General features: G+C 37.5%; 1 protein-coding gene across 2 annotated transcripts in view; it reads left to right on the forward strand.

The window, feature by feature from the left end:
* ZNF106 (zinc finger protein 106) overlaps positions 1–14,788 on the forward strand; it is an 88,300-nt gene extending 73,512 nt beyond the window's left edge. For both annotated transcript variants that reach the window (XM_077464660.1, XM_077464661.1), the window contains 6 exons: positions 957–1,019; positions 1,326–1,445; positions 2,698–2,769; positions 4,850–4,921; positions 7,768–7,914; positions 9,575–14,788. In XM_077464660.1, coding sequence (XP_077320786.1) covers positions 957–1,019; positions 1,326–1,445; positions 2,698–2,769; positions 4,850–4,921; positions 7,768–7,914; positions 9,575–9,628 — 528 coding nt within the window. In that variant the 3' untranslated portion in view covers positions 9,629–14,788. The remainder of the gene's footprint in view (positions 1–956; positions 1,020–1,325; positions 1,446–2,697; positions 2,770–4,849; positions 4,922–7,767; positions 7,915–9,574) is intronic.
* Positions 14,789–16,722: the final 1,934 nt, after the last annotated feature.

The following is a 16,722-nucleotide window of genomic DNA, read 5'->3' on the forward strand; positions in this document are numbered from 1 at the left end:
AAGATTGTAGACCTACACAAGTCTGGAATGGGCTACAAGCAGCTTGGTTAGAGGGTGACAACAGTAGTGATTTTTCGCAACTGAAAAAAACACAAAATAACTGTCTATCTCCCTCAGACTGGGGCTCCATGCAAGATCTCACCTCATGGAGTTTCAAGGATCATGAGAACGGTGAGGAATCAGCCCAGAACTACACCAGAGAATCTTGTCAATGATCTCAAGGTAGCTGGGACCATAGTCGCCTAGAAAATAATTGGTAACACACTACGCAGTAAAGGGCTGAAATTCTGCTGCACCCACAAGGCCCCCCTTCTCAAAAAAGCACATGTACAGGCCCGTCTGAGGTTTACTAATGAACTTCTGAATGATTCAGAGGAGAACTGGGTTTAAGTGTTGTGGTCAAATGAGACCAAAATCAAGCTTTGGCATCAACTCAACTTGTTGTCTTTGGAGGAATGCTGCCTATGACCCCAAGAATATCATCCCCACCAGTAGTGGCCCGTCCATACAGGGTGCATGGGTGCCGCCCCCCCCCCCCTAATACATCGCCCTAATATGGGGGGTGGGGTTTGCAGGTGGTTTGTTTCATGTGGATCTAATTGCTATTTGCAGTTCTTTGAGTGATGACTTCTGGCTTTTTCTAGATCTATGGCTGAGAATATATTGAAATCAGAAGATCAGTTTTTTTTTTTTCAGTAAGGCAGCTAGTATTTTCAGAAGGAGGTTGATAATGGCAGTCTTCAGGTTGTTCTCATCCCATGCTGCTCCACCATAGTTTTGACCTCCTAAATAATATAAGCTGTTGGTGGCATACTTGTCTCAACCGATTCCACTTTTCGCATTATCTCTTTCTATCCCTGTCTTTGTATTTTTCCCCTGCACAGTCCAGAAATTGTTTCGCTTTGAACCTGTATTTCTTGACTGGGACTACATAAGCCTCATGTGATTTCTTACAGGTTGTCAATGATCTGGTATTCAGTGGATCAAGTGACCAGTCTGTCCATGCCCACAACATCCATGTAAGTATGGCAAGTCATTTTTATGTTTTCCATTCATGAGATGTTGCCTGTCAAGCTGTTCTGAACGCTGTAATAGTCTTCTTAAATAAACCACCTGTTTCTGCATTTGCACTTGTAGACTGCCTTTTCTTCTATAGTTTGTGTATTGAGCATAGCCGTGGAATTGGCGCTGTTTGTGGGGTGGATGCGTGCTGATTCCCCTGGCGACAGCTGTCCCATTTCTTGGCACATTACAATGTTTTGGCTTTAAAAAAAAATCTGCAGTAGTAGTTTACTTATCTTAATCATCATGTGTTTTTCTTGTAGACTGGGGAGCTGGTACGCATCTACAAAGGTCACAATCATGCTGTTACAGTAGTTAACATCTTGGGGCAGGTTATGGTGACAGCTTGCTTGGATAAATTTGTCCGTGTCTATGAACTGCAGGTAAGATATTGTTTTGCTTTGACTCAGACTGCAAAAACAATGATTTGTATAATCAAAATAAAATGTACAGTGTTTTTGTATATGACTGCTTTGTTTATTACAGTCATGACTAAAACATACCCTTTTTTTTTTTTTTTGCCTAATAAAAATGAAATATTGTTAATTATATTTTGCAGTCTCATTTTGAGCCTACAGATGGAGCCTTTGGTCCATTTTCACATTTTCCTAGCTCTTTCCTGGCTTTTGTATTACTTCTCGATACAAAAACCCATAACCTGAGCCTAAATATACACACACAGCAACTCATCGCCAATTATCAAACGTATTCTTGGAGTTCAGGCAAATCAATCGTGTCTCAAAGCAGAAAGAATCTGCTGGACTGTTATCAGTAAACTGATACTCTGGGAATCCTTAGCCGTGTGTTACTTTTTTTTTTTTTTTTTTTTTTGTGAGACAAAGCTTTGTATGAAGATGATAAACATCATCCTAAAAGATAAGTGTTGCGCTGTCACATAAAAAGGTTAAATCAATAAACTAATAAGTAATGCCCAAGTGTTAACTGAAAAAACATCCACCATGAAGAAAAATTATTGATAATTCTAAAGTGCACCAGCAACCATGTGAGAAAAAGAAGCCACTTGCCAGATGTTTAGACCTTACATTAAAAAAGGTCTAAAACTGCTTTTAAAGTACACAAAATCCATCGGGATGGATGGCTTCAATCCCCCCTTAGCCTCCCAATCCACAGTGCCTCAGATCGCTCTTATAGAGGTCAAGATCATCTCATAATTATTAACTAGATGCACTCTCACCGAGTAAAATAGTTTACAAATAGAAGGCAATAAGAGCATTTCAAATGGCACCGCCAATGCTCCGGGCGGGCGAGATGATATGATCGCCATTCTTTGCCTGACGCACGTTTTTGTTCTAAGTGGCGTTTTTTTTTTTTTTTTCCCCCTCTCACAATTTCAAGTTCAAAACCGATGACGTGCGCGATTCAGAAGCGTTCCCAGTGAGCCTGGAATTCGTATCTGACTCGCACCACAGTGCTCAGAAATACACAGGACTCTTTTTCGGGAAACTGAGTTTGACAACCCTACTGTAGATGATTGAGAATTGTTCTTTTTTGATTTTATGTGTCGCCTATTATGTTAAATTTACTGCTGGATTACATGTGCACGTTATGGAGCCAAATATTGTTCAGTTCAAAATCTTATATTTAACAGAAGTAATTTTTTTCTCTTTTTGTTAGTCACATGACCGGTTACAAGTTTACGCAGGATATTCAGACATGATCATGTGCATGTCAATTTACAAAAGCATGGTAAGTTGTAAATAGTTCTGCATCTTGTTTGGTTATTTCACAAGATCAGTAAAGGCAACTAAAGAGACCAGACAACATTTCACAAGATCCGTCTAAACTTTTTTTTTTTTTTTTTATTTTTTTTTTTTTATTCTATAACCCTGGGTATACAAAAAAGTGCATGTGTTTTACATTTATTTTGGACAAAATATTTAAGGATAACAACAGTAATTATCCAGGTTTTGAAATTTCTGTTAATATCACAGGTTCATCAGTGCAATAATGCAGACTGTAAAAGTTAACATGCCATGTGGTTTTCAGACGAGCCTTATTTTTAAATGTATGGGTATTTTTGTGGTGTTTTGAAAGCATTTTTAAGCCCCTCCTTTTTTTGTACCAACACCACTTTACTTCCTGTGCTGTTATGCTTGGTCCAAATGGCTGTAGGCCTCATGCACACACATATCTAGAGGCTGCAGTGTATATAGAAGTAGAGTATTTAGTAGAACAGCAGGAACGCTGCTAGAATCTCAGTCTCCCCTCACAGGTGACCGGTTAGCATCAATGAAGAGCAACTTCTGAGGCGCACTCCCAGGAGACAATCACTACACATAAATGGACGTTCCCTAAAAAACATTCCTTGCAAGGATAAAGGTAAAAAAAAGCTGCTCTGCTAGTATCTATAAAGACTGTTCACGCATGCGCAGTGCATTTATACGTGACGACCCGCACGTATACACGCACTATATTGGGTTGTCACGTATACACACACTGCGCATGCGCGAACCGTCTTTATAGATACTAGCAGAGCTTTTTTTACCTTTATCCTTGCAAGGAATGTTTTTATGTATTGGGATTTTCTTTGGAAACTTTTAATAAATGAACCAAAGGAATCTCTGCACTACTGGAGTCTTTCTTCTCTCCCATTTTCGTTTTTTCCTGGGAAATCCACTGCATGTCTATGCCTCACCTGTGGAAGGGGGAACATCCATTGATGTGTAGCGATCATCTCCTGGGAGTGCGCCTCAGAAGTTGCTCTTCATAGATGCTAACCGGTCACCTGTGAGGGGAGTCTGTGAGATTCGAGCAGCGTTCCTGCTGTTCTACTAAGCCGTGTTTGACCTCCCCGTTAGTTGGTTTTCTGGTAAGCTTTCATTGTTAAAAGGTGACGGGGGCAGCACAAGTGGTGGAAGTATATACCCAGGGTTTAGTATTGGAAACTTTTCATTGGATACCTTCACATATGAACTGTTTTTTGTCACATTTTTGTATTTAACTGCATGTTTTTGCTGCCAATGCAGTATTCATATGGACTATTTTTTTTTTTTTTTTATGTCTTTTATCTGCACATAATTTTAGATGACTAATCATATTGTACACATTTGTATTCATATTCCTCTTATTCACCTTTATTATTGGTATATTATCCAGTGCTTCACTCCTAGCTTTATATCTTTTGTGCCCTATATCAGGGTTATAGTGTTCAGCTGCAGGATACCCTTTATGGTCTTTCTTTTTTTTTTATTTTTTTTATTTACACACCTAGCGCAATTCTTTCTTTTTAATAGAGTATATAGTGTAAAAATCCCTGGCACTTTCCTGCACCCAGGGAGCCCAGGTGCGGTGTACAGCTGCCCATACAAGTGAAATTGTTGCATGCGGCCTGTCTCATGTAAACACTGATGACTTCTGCATTGGTATTTGCATGCACAGTGTAGGAAAGCAGTGAGCATTTTACATTCCAGCCTTCAGGCTTCCGTGTGCATGAAGCCTTAAAATTACAGTAACATATTGGGTTGCGAGGAATTTGGTGTACAATGATGTTATGAGGTGCTGAATAATTTTAACCCATCTGAATTAGTCCTTGTTGACTTATTGACTGTGAATACTGCTGTACACTATAATTGTAGCAAACTTGTCATAAAATGGGAGTTTCCCGTTCACATGTATTGCTTTAACTTCTTACTAAATATGTCAGATTTACTTGGAAGTGTCTTTCAACCTCATTGCCTGCTTTTCCTCCTATGTGATGATGATTACATCTTATGTTAATATTCTGAAATCTAAGCGTGCATAAATATGTTTGCTCCATGTCTTGTAGATCTACACTGGCTGTTACGATGGTAGTGTTCAAGCTGTGCGTCTGAACCTTATGCAAAATTACCGTTGCTGGGTAAGAACATTGTATTAAGTATAAGTATTCCTGCACCTGATTTATTTGCCCATAATTTTGTATATGTACAGTACACTGTTTTTTTTTTTTTTTTTTGTTTTTTGTTTTTTTAAATCTTCTTTTGGATATTATAATTGTTTTGCAGTATCACTCACCTATGCTTTTATTTGTGATCATTTTTTCCCCCCTTACACTAAAAAAAAAAAAAAGAAAAATTGTCACAGCGTTACTGTTAAAATCGACAGTACTGGGCAGCAGTCTCTTGTTCCTGATTGATGTAAAGAAACCCACGCTCTATGCATAGTATCAGATACAAAAACTAAACGGCGCTGCTGCTACAAACATGTATCTACATGCAGACTATATGTGATTAAAAACAAGACCAGTGCGAGCCCAAAAATACTTGCACATTAAGATACCTGTATGTTAAATCATGCCAATCAAGGTGCAAATTAGTAATAAACAATAAACTGCAACAGAGCCATAAAAAGTAATACATTGGTGAATGAAAATGTACAGTCTTGAAATGTGTCAACCATAAGGATGAAATAATACATTTCAGCCTTAAGTGTAAAAACTGCCCGAAAAAGTGACTATTGCAAATTTTAAAGATAAATATAGGTTTGAGTTAAAAAAAAAAAAAAAAAAATCGCCCAAGTGGATGCCGCTTTGATGCAATGCTGCATCTGTCCCCGCCTTCTCTGTTGGTGAGAACTGAGAGATCAGACACCACTGATTGCTCAGAGCTCTGTGAGCAGAGAGCTGGTAACTGTCAGTCACCGGCCCTGTCCTCTGCCCCACCGGCTCTCTGCTTCAAACCACTGTCTGCTGAAAATGGGTCACAGGACTGCAGAATGAACTGCAGGAGCAGCACAGCCAAACGAGCTTTGGCTGCAATTCTCCTTTAAAGTGCCCATCCCAATGATTTTAGTGAATATTTTTAGTTCCAAATATTTGCCTCAATATATTTTCTCCAAGGTGCCCTTAAAGAATGCTCACTCACTGAATAGTAATGACACCTCATAATACATAAGCAGGTCCAAAGCGCTTTTTCATAAGGGTCAACTCCAGGCGATACCCACTCAGAGAGAGGTCTTTGTTCCTCCTCTATAAGCGACATAACAGTCTCTTGTTATGTGTGTGAAATCATGTTTAAAGCTTAAAGGAGTTGGAAACTCTCACGTTTTTTCACTCTAATTCTTTGCATTAGGGTGAAAAACCTTTTGTGCTGCAGCAGCTCCCCAGACACCCCCCCCCCTCCTTCTTACCTGAGCCTGACCATTCCAGCAACAGGGATAAGCACCTCAGCTCCAGCCGCTGTCTCGGGTCCTCATTGGATAGATTGATAGCAGCATGTGCCATTGGCTCCCACTGTTGTCAATCAAATCCAGTGACAAGGGGGGCGGACTGAGTCCTGCTGTCTGTGTCGATGGACTCAGCAGCAGGACTTGGGCACGTGCCCCCATGGAATGCGGCTCTCTGAGGCCACTTAAGAAGAGGCGGAGCCAGGAGCGCTGCTGGTGGACCCCAGAAAAGGACAAACGGGGCCACTCTGTGCCAAATCCTTGCACAGAGCAGTGAAGTAAAAAAATAACAAAGCTTTACAATCACTTTAATTCCAATTATTTATTTATTTTGTAAAGGTGTAGTTGTTTAGCCACTCCCCGTGGAAGCAAAGAATCACTGTAGTAGCCATCCGTACTACATTTATATTTGCTGTCTTCAGGACCCTGTGCCATTCGGAAGAACACCATGTATTTTTCTCAGTGAAGGCGTTCTCTGATTGAAGGGGGGAATCGTTGAGTGATTTTCTTTCCTTCAACCCATGGTTGAAGAAAAGAAAACTATATATTGTTTGGCTTGCTTAAGATGCAGTCAACATTGTAAATGTTACTAATGTACAATTAACTGCACAATAATATCAACTTTCACTCTTTTCAATACTTAGCAGGGCCTTGAAACTATTCAATTGTAACAACCTACCATTTGTAAAGATAACTTAATTTTCCCATGATAATAGTTTGTGAATATCTCTATGGATAGGTACTGACATATTTGTTTCATGGTCCAGAGGTTAACTACAGATTGTATTCTGTTTGGTGCATTGTGTTCTATGGTGAAGGTGTAAATGACACCCATTTAATTGTTCTTGTGTCTGCCCCCTTCCCTTCTCAAAGTGTATACACAAATACTGTACAGGATTTTTAGAATTGTTAGGTGGAGAAGAGGAGAGACGGGGTTGTATTGTGTTTATGCTTTCTTGTATTAAGAAACTTGTTACAATTAAAACTGATTAAGGGCCACTAAGGTACCATGTGATTTGGTGCCCACAAAATCTCTGTTTGCGTTCTGAATTTGGAGCGCCATTAACAGTATATTGACCATAGAACATGAGTATTCATGGGAAAGCAAGTGGTGGCAGAAGATTAAACTTGGTTCTACTACTGAAATTTTTAAACATTCGATCTACTGCCACAACTTCAGCTTCATTTTCACTGGTATATTGGCCCCTGGTAAAACCTCATACACCCTTTTGGTTACTTAACATATACTTTGATGAAATCTAAAAATAACCTGGCTTTTAATCAATGGTGTGGTTTTTCAAAAGCACCTCCCAGATGCCACTTCATGTATAGCAGCAACCTAACCTATTACTCTGCACTCCACCTCATATATATTCCTCTCCACCCTCCAAGTGTAAAAACCCACTTTGGATCCAGTGCCTCCAAACACATTCTTTCTCATTAAGTTGTGATGTGGCATTTCTGTGGAGCGGTAGAGTACATTCAGAATTGACTATATAAAACAACGCTAACACTGAATTTGTTTTATGCACTTCTGTACAGTGGCATGGATGCTCGCTTGTCTTTGGTGTTGTCGACCATCTGAAGCAACACCTACTGAACGATCACACAAATCCCAACTTCCAAACCTTAAAATGCAGATGGAAGAATTGTGATGGTTTCTTCACAGCTCGGCGAGGATCCAAGCAGGTATTGTGATATAAATGCTTTAGCTTTGTTGGTCTAATTATTAATACTTGTGCGTTTGGTTTAAATAAACAATAAAAAATGTGTGTGTGTGTGTGTGTGTGTGTGTGTGTGTGTGTGTGTATATATATATATATATATAATATAGGTCTGTGTGTATGTGTTGGGTTAGGTGTATACTGTTATACTAAACAGAAAAGAGATTCCCTACACTTAGTGTACAAATTAAAGATATGTGACAATGGCAACACTGAAATACTTATCACTAAATAGGAGCACTGTCATTTTAAGGTGCTATCCATACTAATCTAGATATAAAAATAATGTATTATTAATAAAAAAAATTGTGAAAATTTCTGAAAAAAAAATAAGGATAAGATTGCTAGATCCGGAAAATGAGCTTTGTTTTTTTGTTTTAAAGTGAGGAAAGTTACCACCGTCCTTCTTTTTTTTTTTTTTTTTTTTTTTTAGTGCAGTAAATATTTAGTAAACTGGGAAGTACTGTTTGTATTTATCACTTCAATACCGCAGACTATTGCCCCTTTCCTGCCCTGGCCAATTTTCAGCTTTCAGCGTTGTCACATGAAATTTTAATTATTTTTTTCACACAAATAGAGCTTTCTTTCGGTGGTGTTTGATCACCTGTGTTTTTAATTTTAATTACATTTTTCACAAAATAAATGGGGGGGGGGGATCCTTTGGAAAAAGTTTTTCTTAGTTTCTGTTATAACATTTTGCAAATTAATAATTTTTCTTCATAAAATTAGGCCAACATGTATTCTGCTCCATTTCTTTGGTGAAAATAACCCAAATCCATGTATTATATTTAGTCTGTAGGAAAGTTACAGAGTTTACAAACTATGGTGTGTGTGTGTGTGTGTATGTATATGTGTAGTGTGTGTATGTGTGTGTGTGTGTGTGTGTGTATATATATATATATATATATATATATATATATATATATATATATATATATATATATATATATATATGAAAATTGCGAAAATTGTACTTGAGATTGGAAAGTACAAATATATCCCCCAAATGACCCCTTTTCAGAATGTAGACAGTATTTACTTTTTTTGAAGTTGTTATACTTGTTTGTAAAATGAAGACATTTTAAAAAATAGTTTTTAGAAGTTTTTTTGTGCTTTACTTTTGTATGAGGTGTACTGTCAACATTGTGGAAGGGGGCTCGCCCTCTAGCTAGTGCAAAAGGCTCAAATTCAGCTGATTTCTCCAACTGCAACACAGCCAATGGCTCCCATTGCTGTCAATCACAACCAGTAAGGAGAGAGTGGGCGGGGCTGAGCCAAGGCTCTGTGTGTGAATGAACAAGCAGAGCTGTGGCTTGGGGGCCCCATTTCCAAGCCACTTGTTCTAAGGACACTTGGCAGGAGGGGAGCGGCCATGAGCACCGGTGAGGGACCCAAGAAGAGGAGTATGGGGGTTTCTGTGCGCAAAACCATTACACAGCAAGTGAGTATGCCATGATTTATTAAATTTTTTTAAAGAAAGCCTTTAATATCACTTTAAGACTAAAATACAGATTTGTAAACACAGAGTCATCACTGGTTCTTTGACAATTAAATCTGTTGGGTTATCTGTTCAATTGTTTTGGACTGGTCCATTTACAATGTCAGCATGTTTTCTTTCTCCACAGGGCGCAATAGGACACATTGAACGGCATGCAGAAGAGTGCCAAATGAACAAATAAGAAGCACATTACCTCCCATATTGGGATGTTTCTTTATAAACAACACAGAGAGATTTTCAGCAACTCCAGGTGTCCGATGCCCAGCAGGATCATTATACACTACTGGGAAGTAAAGCGCAGAGTTGCCTCATCTCTTTTTTATTTTTAATGACCGCACAAAGCAACAGCCCAAATGGCTCCTACATCTGTCGTCTTTGTCACTCCAGTGTCCAACATCCTTGTATTTCATTTTAAATGGTGTAATTTTCAGTGTTAAGTTACCAAAAAAAAAAAAAAAACTAATATTTTTCTACATTTCTCAGTCTTTCCTTCATGGGCACAGCATGAAGGAATCCATTGTGTTATATGCCTCTGTTTCCTGTACAAATCTTAAATGGACAATTTTACATTTTTATAGAATGAATAGAGCCTTTTTACATTTTATTTACACTTCTTATCATTAGAGAAAAGATTCTAGAAATCGTTAAATTATTTTAAAAAAATTCCCAATAAGCAGATATGATTTGCTCCCTTTGGCACTAATTGTGTTTTTGTTGCACTAGAATTACTCAGATCCTCATCAAATTAATAACCTTTAATACCTGTCTCTGTTAAGCTGAGGACACTAATGTGGAATAATATTATTTTGATATCATGCTGATTTATCAGAATGTGACACTAACAAATGTGTATCTTTTAATTGAAGAATTAATTTCAAGTCAATCAGTCAAAAGGCTCGTAAATTTTCCAAAGCTTGTTAAAAATTTCAGACAGTTTGTCAACTTCCAATACGAGATTTCCATTGTTATGGTTTAAAATACTATGAAAGACCACACTAATGGAGTCAATCTGTAGAGTTTTTTTTTGGCAGTGAGGAAAACAATGCTTGACTTGTTAAGTTGGTTCTTTTTCAATATTCTCATACTGTTGTTGGTAATGTGAGTGGCATGGCTGAGGCTTTGCATCCTTAAATTTCAATGAAAATGTTTTTTGGAGAAGGGGAAGCTATAGTATTTTTATTTTTTTCACTAAGTACACATTTTGCTCTATCATTTTTTTTAACATTACCCGAAAGTAATACTTGGACTCTGACATTTTTACTTTTATTTTATACAGATTTGTGAATGCTTATACTATGGATCATCAGTGTATCAGGGAATGTGGATAGGGTCCCGTGTTTAGGAACTGTTAAAGGGTACCCAAAATAAAAAATGTGATCTATTGCAATTTACCAGTCCTTAGATGTGGTGGCTACCTGAATTCTCTTTTTTTTCAGGCTGAAAGCATTCACAGCAAGTACAGAAAATACACATTGAACTTGCTAGAAATGTGATGCTCTTGTCGCTTCCTGTGAGCTGGCCTTGAAGCAGAAACCATGACATATCTCTTTTGTAAACTACTGAGCCCATCAATACACCATGTAATGGGAATGAACAAATGTAGGTAGTTTGAAAGCCCATACTGCATGACATATTTCCCTCCACGAATACCATGAAGAAGTGAGTGTAGTCACAAAGGAAGAGGAAGTGTGTTATGTTCGGCATTTATTATGTGAAAATAAAGGGAAAGAATTGCCTGAAGAATGAAAATGAATGTAGCCACCACTTTTAAGGGACTGATAACCTACAATATATTACATTTTTCCTTTTTGTTCCAGATACAGTGTAGATTATAATATTTTTTTTTTTTTTTTTTAAGGGCACAAATCTGGCCTATAAATTTGCACTGACCAACTGAGAGGACAGTAAAGCACAGTCACAGTGCAGTATCAAAAAGAAGAGCCTACATATGTAACCAACAATGTGGCTGCACTTTTATGTATAGAATTACAAATTATATAAGGTTTTCAAATCATTAATACCCATTTGATAGGATTATTTACATCTGTAAAAAGACTATGGTTTCTCTTTAAGTGCTTTATTTCATGGCATGATGTATTGAGCAATGTTGTATCCTAAACAATGGAGGTCTGGCTACATCCATTGGGCAACCTGCTCTTTAGGCGCACCAGTTAGATGTTTATAACAAGGAGTTACAGGAACGAAGATGGTTGGCCAGCTAGCCATGTGCATTGTATTTACCTAAAAATCTTCTGATATATCTCTAAAATATATATTTGTGGGCCATTGACCTTTTATGGATCCTTTACAACTTGACCATACAAAGTAACTCTAGATGCGTCACCCGGTGAGGATAATGGCCCTTTGCTCTAGGAGCACCTGTGCCCTATGGGGTTAGTTTTCCTTTGCTCCCAATGGCAGCTCTTTTGTGGTATTAAACCAACCAGAGTAACCTGTAAATCTGCTTTCATCCATCTAGATATCTGATTTGGTTATTATGGGTTGCACTACTTTATTGCTCTTCACACTTTGCCATGACCTAAACTCTTACAAGTATCTTTATGGTGATGTCCTAGATATGCTGTTTGATGGCATGGGTCTCTTACAGCAAAATAGGCATTTCAATACTGACTTTACAGTATGTGGGGATAACTTGAATGTCCTTCTCATCACTATCATATTTTTGTGTGTTCATTTGTATTGGTATTGTGTTACTGCATCTGTTAGGCAATAAATTTATATTCTAGTATCCCCAGACACAAGAATTGTGTTCAGAACTGTAAAAAGTCAGCCTTCGAAATGGGCCCAAATATGCTTCAGTTGTAAGCTTGGGCCCCGAATTTTATTTAAAGTGGCACTTAGGTTATTTTATTGTTTGATTCGTGTGTGTTTTAAGTTAATTTCTCATACACTTACTATGCAGATCTTCTTTTAAGGTATTTTATAGTGCCACTGATAAGTATGAAATAAAAAACGTCATCTTATTTATTTCACATAAAACAGAAAATCTATTTGAAGTCTGCCGTGATGTTAGGTAGGTGTGAAGTTATGGTGTACAAGTGATTGAATGTGTGTTGTGGGGAGTCGACAAAGTAGAAAGAAAAAAAAAAATACCACAAAACAACAAAAAACACAAAAATCATCTTCCAGTTATGTGTGAGTGATCTAGCCAAAAAAATAACAGATTACTTTGTTTTTGTTGGATTGTTTGTGTGTGCGTGATACATAGCTGTCTTTTTGTTTATTTTAGGAGTCTTGAAACCTCAGGACTGCAAAAATTGCAGGTAATAGCTTTACAGTACCTGACAGCAGTGAGTTTCCACAAAGCTAAATTTAGCAGTGATTTAGGGTACAATATTATGTACACACCCAAAGAAATCCCAGGGAATGTTGTCAGGCATTAGGAAAACTATTTTTTTGGTATGTGCCATTATAACTTACTTTATAGGAAAATTACAGCAGAACCTACCTGTCCTGTACAAGAGTAAATCTAAGAACATTGGAAGTGGTTTGGTTTTTTTAAATTGCCACCATCGCCAAACAAAAATATGCATGCACAATGTAAGTTCCCATGGGATCTTAAAGGCAATGTAAAGATTAGTCAACAAAAGTATGTTAAACTATTGTAATAAAAGCTTTTTTTTTTTATGTAAAAAGCACATAATTAGTCATAAAATTACATATTTGCTGGTAGGTTACAAAAATGCATGATGCCTTTATATCAGTCCATTGCTGGGGAGCTTATGGGAGCATATCCCGAGTATAACAAAAGTTAAATTTTGTTATACTTCAGATATGCTTTCATAAGCTCCCCAGTTATGGAACCTAATAGGATTATCGTGTATATTTGTCGAGTACCAACAAATATGTACGGTAGTTTTTATGACTAATAGCCAATTGTTTGCTTTTTACGTATGCTATTGTAATAAAGTTGTTATATGTTTAGTATACTTTTGTTGATTACGGTTTGCATTGCATTTAAAATCCCATGAGAACTTAAATTTTTGCATGTATGAGAGTTATGATGGCCACACAGCCGAAAAATCATTTGAAAATCTGTCAATTGGACCATAAGTTTGTCTTCCTTCCAGTTCATGGGCAGGAATAGAAAATTGTTTTTAACTTTTCAGAACTGAAAAAATCAAAGAGACAGGCTAGAAAATTCTGCTGAATGAAAGATAAATTGAAATGTTAATGTGTTTCTTCCCCAAACTGTTTTGCACTAGGCATATGTAACAAAACTAAGAAAAAACGGATTCATTTATGTCCATTGAACAAATTATCAATCAAAATTCGGTCATTACATGATGGCAAAATCGTTTGCTCTCACGGCAAAGTGTTCAGCATTCGAAAACGAGTTTGAAAGATTTTTTATATAGTGTATGGCCAGCATACCGAGCATTGCTAGATTCAACTGGTGGCAAATAAGTGGAAATTAACTTTTCGTGATGAAAGCTTGTGTGTTTTTGGATATTAAAGAGTTGCCAAGCACCATTGTTCTTTATGGCATAACTAAAGAGAACTTGTCACAAACATTAATTTCGGGATTACATGTCTTGTGTGTTGTTTTACTTTGGAGTGGTCTTTTGGCACTGTGTGCCCCCTTTTGAACAGGAAAACCTTAATAATCTGTATGCCAATGTTTGGAGTCATTGCTGTCTACTGATTCCAGGGTGGTATTTTTATTCGTGTAAAAACTGAATATTTTTTCCAGGGCTTGCATGAAGACCGATGTCAACCACATTGGCATACTAGTGACAAGGGTTCTGCCAGGCAGAGGGTGCTTTTAGCCACAAATGTTTGTATTGTTTTCTCTTTAAAAAAAAAAAAAAAAAAAAAAAGGCCTGTAATACTTAGCCAGTAGCTTTGCAGAGCTGAGCATCTCCCTGTATCCTCCAAATATTTATTATTACAGTTTTTAAGGGAGAATGCAAAACCCTCTGCATATATGTATTGCACTGGCTCTGGAATCCCAGAGAAACAATGACTAACAATACAAACGGTAATTAATTTGAAAATGAATAATATCAATGTGTATTATTGTGTTGACATGTAGTAATTCAGATTTTCATTCTACCATAGCCTATGTTGTGCATCTAGAACCTAGGCAAGTGCTAATGTCATTTCTTGCACATGATTGTTTGGAACGTGCACAGCAGTTGAGCCCTTAATAGTGCCAAGTTTTAGAATTGCCTTGATAGGCTTTTATGTCTTTATGTTCCATCATTTTACACCTGTTTCCATAGTCTTTACTTTCTCTTTTTCTCTTTCTTTCCACAAATCTCTGATTTATAATTTGGTATTTGAGGGCTAATGTGAGCTAATAAATCAGTTAAATCAATGACCTTGTTTCCTTGTTTTTTATTTATTCATTCCGTAATTTCTGAAATGTTTGGGGGTCTATTCATGCAAAATTAGCTGGACAAATATCACAAGCATTTACCCAGCCATTACAATTTTTGCCTGTGTTTTTTTTCAAATATAATTTTTGGCCATCTAGTGGCCTTAATGTTGTGTTACGGCTGGTCAAATGCTAGTGAATATTTAACCAGCACATTTTTTTTTTTTTAAATGAACCCCTTAGAGTCGTGTTTTGGAAGCATCCCAGTAGGAGCACTCTGTGGAACCTAAAGAAAAGCAATGTAAAACCGCAACAATGCCAACAAACAATTAGAGACCCACGCTTAAAACTGATTTGTTTAGCCAATTCAATTGGGGAAAGCCCCTGTGTTAAAACCCAAGCCTACTTGACAGAGCTTATACAATGCTATGGACTGTAGTCCTTCCTCCCCTTGTGTTACTGCTGGATCAATGCTCACCCATACCTAGAAATGTCAGTTATTTAACCTTCCTTCTGGCTTCAGAGCAAAAGAAAAAAAGAAGTATGTACTGCTTGGAATAGATTTCTAATATTTTTTATTCCACCCTTCTGTTCCTATGTGGGAGTACAACATCCACTTTCTGACACTTTTTTGTTTACAGAAAATTAGTTAAAGCCCCCAAACATTATATGTTTTTAAAGCAGAGGCCCTAGATAATAAAATGGTGGGGTTTGCAATTTTTTATGTCACACGGTATTTGTGCATTTTTCAAATGCAATTATTTTTGGAAAAAATACTTAAAAAAAAAAAAAAAAAAATGATGATGTTACACCGAGTAAATAGATGCCAAACATGTCACATTTTAAAATTTGAGCACATCGCTCAATGGTGACAATGTAAATTTTACTATCCATAGGCAACACTTTAAAGGCCTTTACAGGTTACCACTTTAGATTTACTCAGGAGGTCTGGTTTTAGAATTGCTCCCATGATCTGACATTCACGGTGATACCTCATGTGTGGGATGATCACTATTTGTGTGCGTTTTGACTTTTCGCACAAGTATGGGGGCACTTTTAAGGCTGCATCCGCACCTGAGCGCTTCAAAGTTGAGCGTTTTTACCGCAATTTGGCCACCTTTTTGCCATGATTTTGTAGAGGTCACCAATGTAAAGAGCGGAAAAACGCCTGTAATCTGCCCCAAAGAAGCTCATGTTCTTTTTTTGAGGTTAAGGCTTTTTCAGGCGTTTTGCTTCAGGTGACAAAACACTCAGATGTGAACAGGTGCTATTGAAATTAATGGGATTTTGCTTGTTGGGTGTTTTCTCAGGAGTTTTTTCGGGCGTTTTATGAGCTCAGGTGTGAATGCAGCCTATAAGAAAAAATTATTTTTTATTTGTACACTGTCGCTTTTTATTTTTTGAAATCACTTTTGTTGTCACAAATGTTTACATCCCTTGTGGAGACAACAGGCATGTCGCAGGTACACTTTATGGAGAGATCTGGGGTCTATAAGACCCCAAATCCTTCCTCTACCCTTAAAAGCATTAAATTACATCAAGATCTGTGTTTTCGAATGCTTTTTATTTGTGACAATGAGACCATTGACATCCGGGTAAACTGTAAGTAATATCGGGTCATTGCTTCTCAGAGAGCTGAACAACGGGACGGCAGAGCTCAAGAATGCCACGGAAGGGGTGGGGGGCTTTAATTTGCACATTGTTTGTTTATGTCAGGACGTTTACAAATTTGCTTTTAATCTAGGAGCCAGCTAAACAAAGATAGGAGCCATTTTTTGGGGGACTGGCAAGGCTTTGTTTTCGGCGACAAAAGTGGCAGATCTTGGATTTGAACATGGAGGGGACTGGAGATGGGCATGCTGGTGGGTGGGACAGCTTTATCACTGTCTGGTTTCAGGGGTTGTATGTCCCTTTGGTGCTCTCATAATGTTAGG

This window comes from Lithobates pipiens, unplaced genomic scaffold (assembly GCF_037356315.1).
Source record: "Lithobates pipiens isolate NorthernLeopardFrog02 unplaced genomic scaffold, aLitPip1_a1.2 Scaffold_30, whole genome shotgun sequence".
Lineage (NCBI taxonomy): Eukaryota > Metazoa > Chordata > Amphibia > Anura > Ranidae > Lithobates > Lithobates pipiens.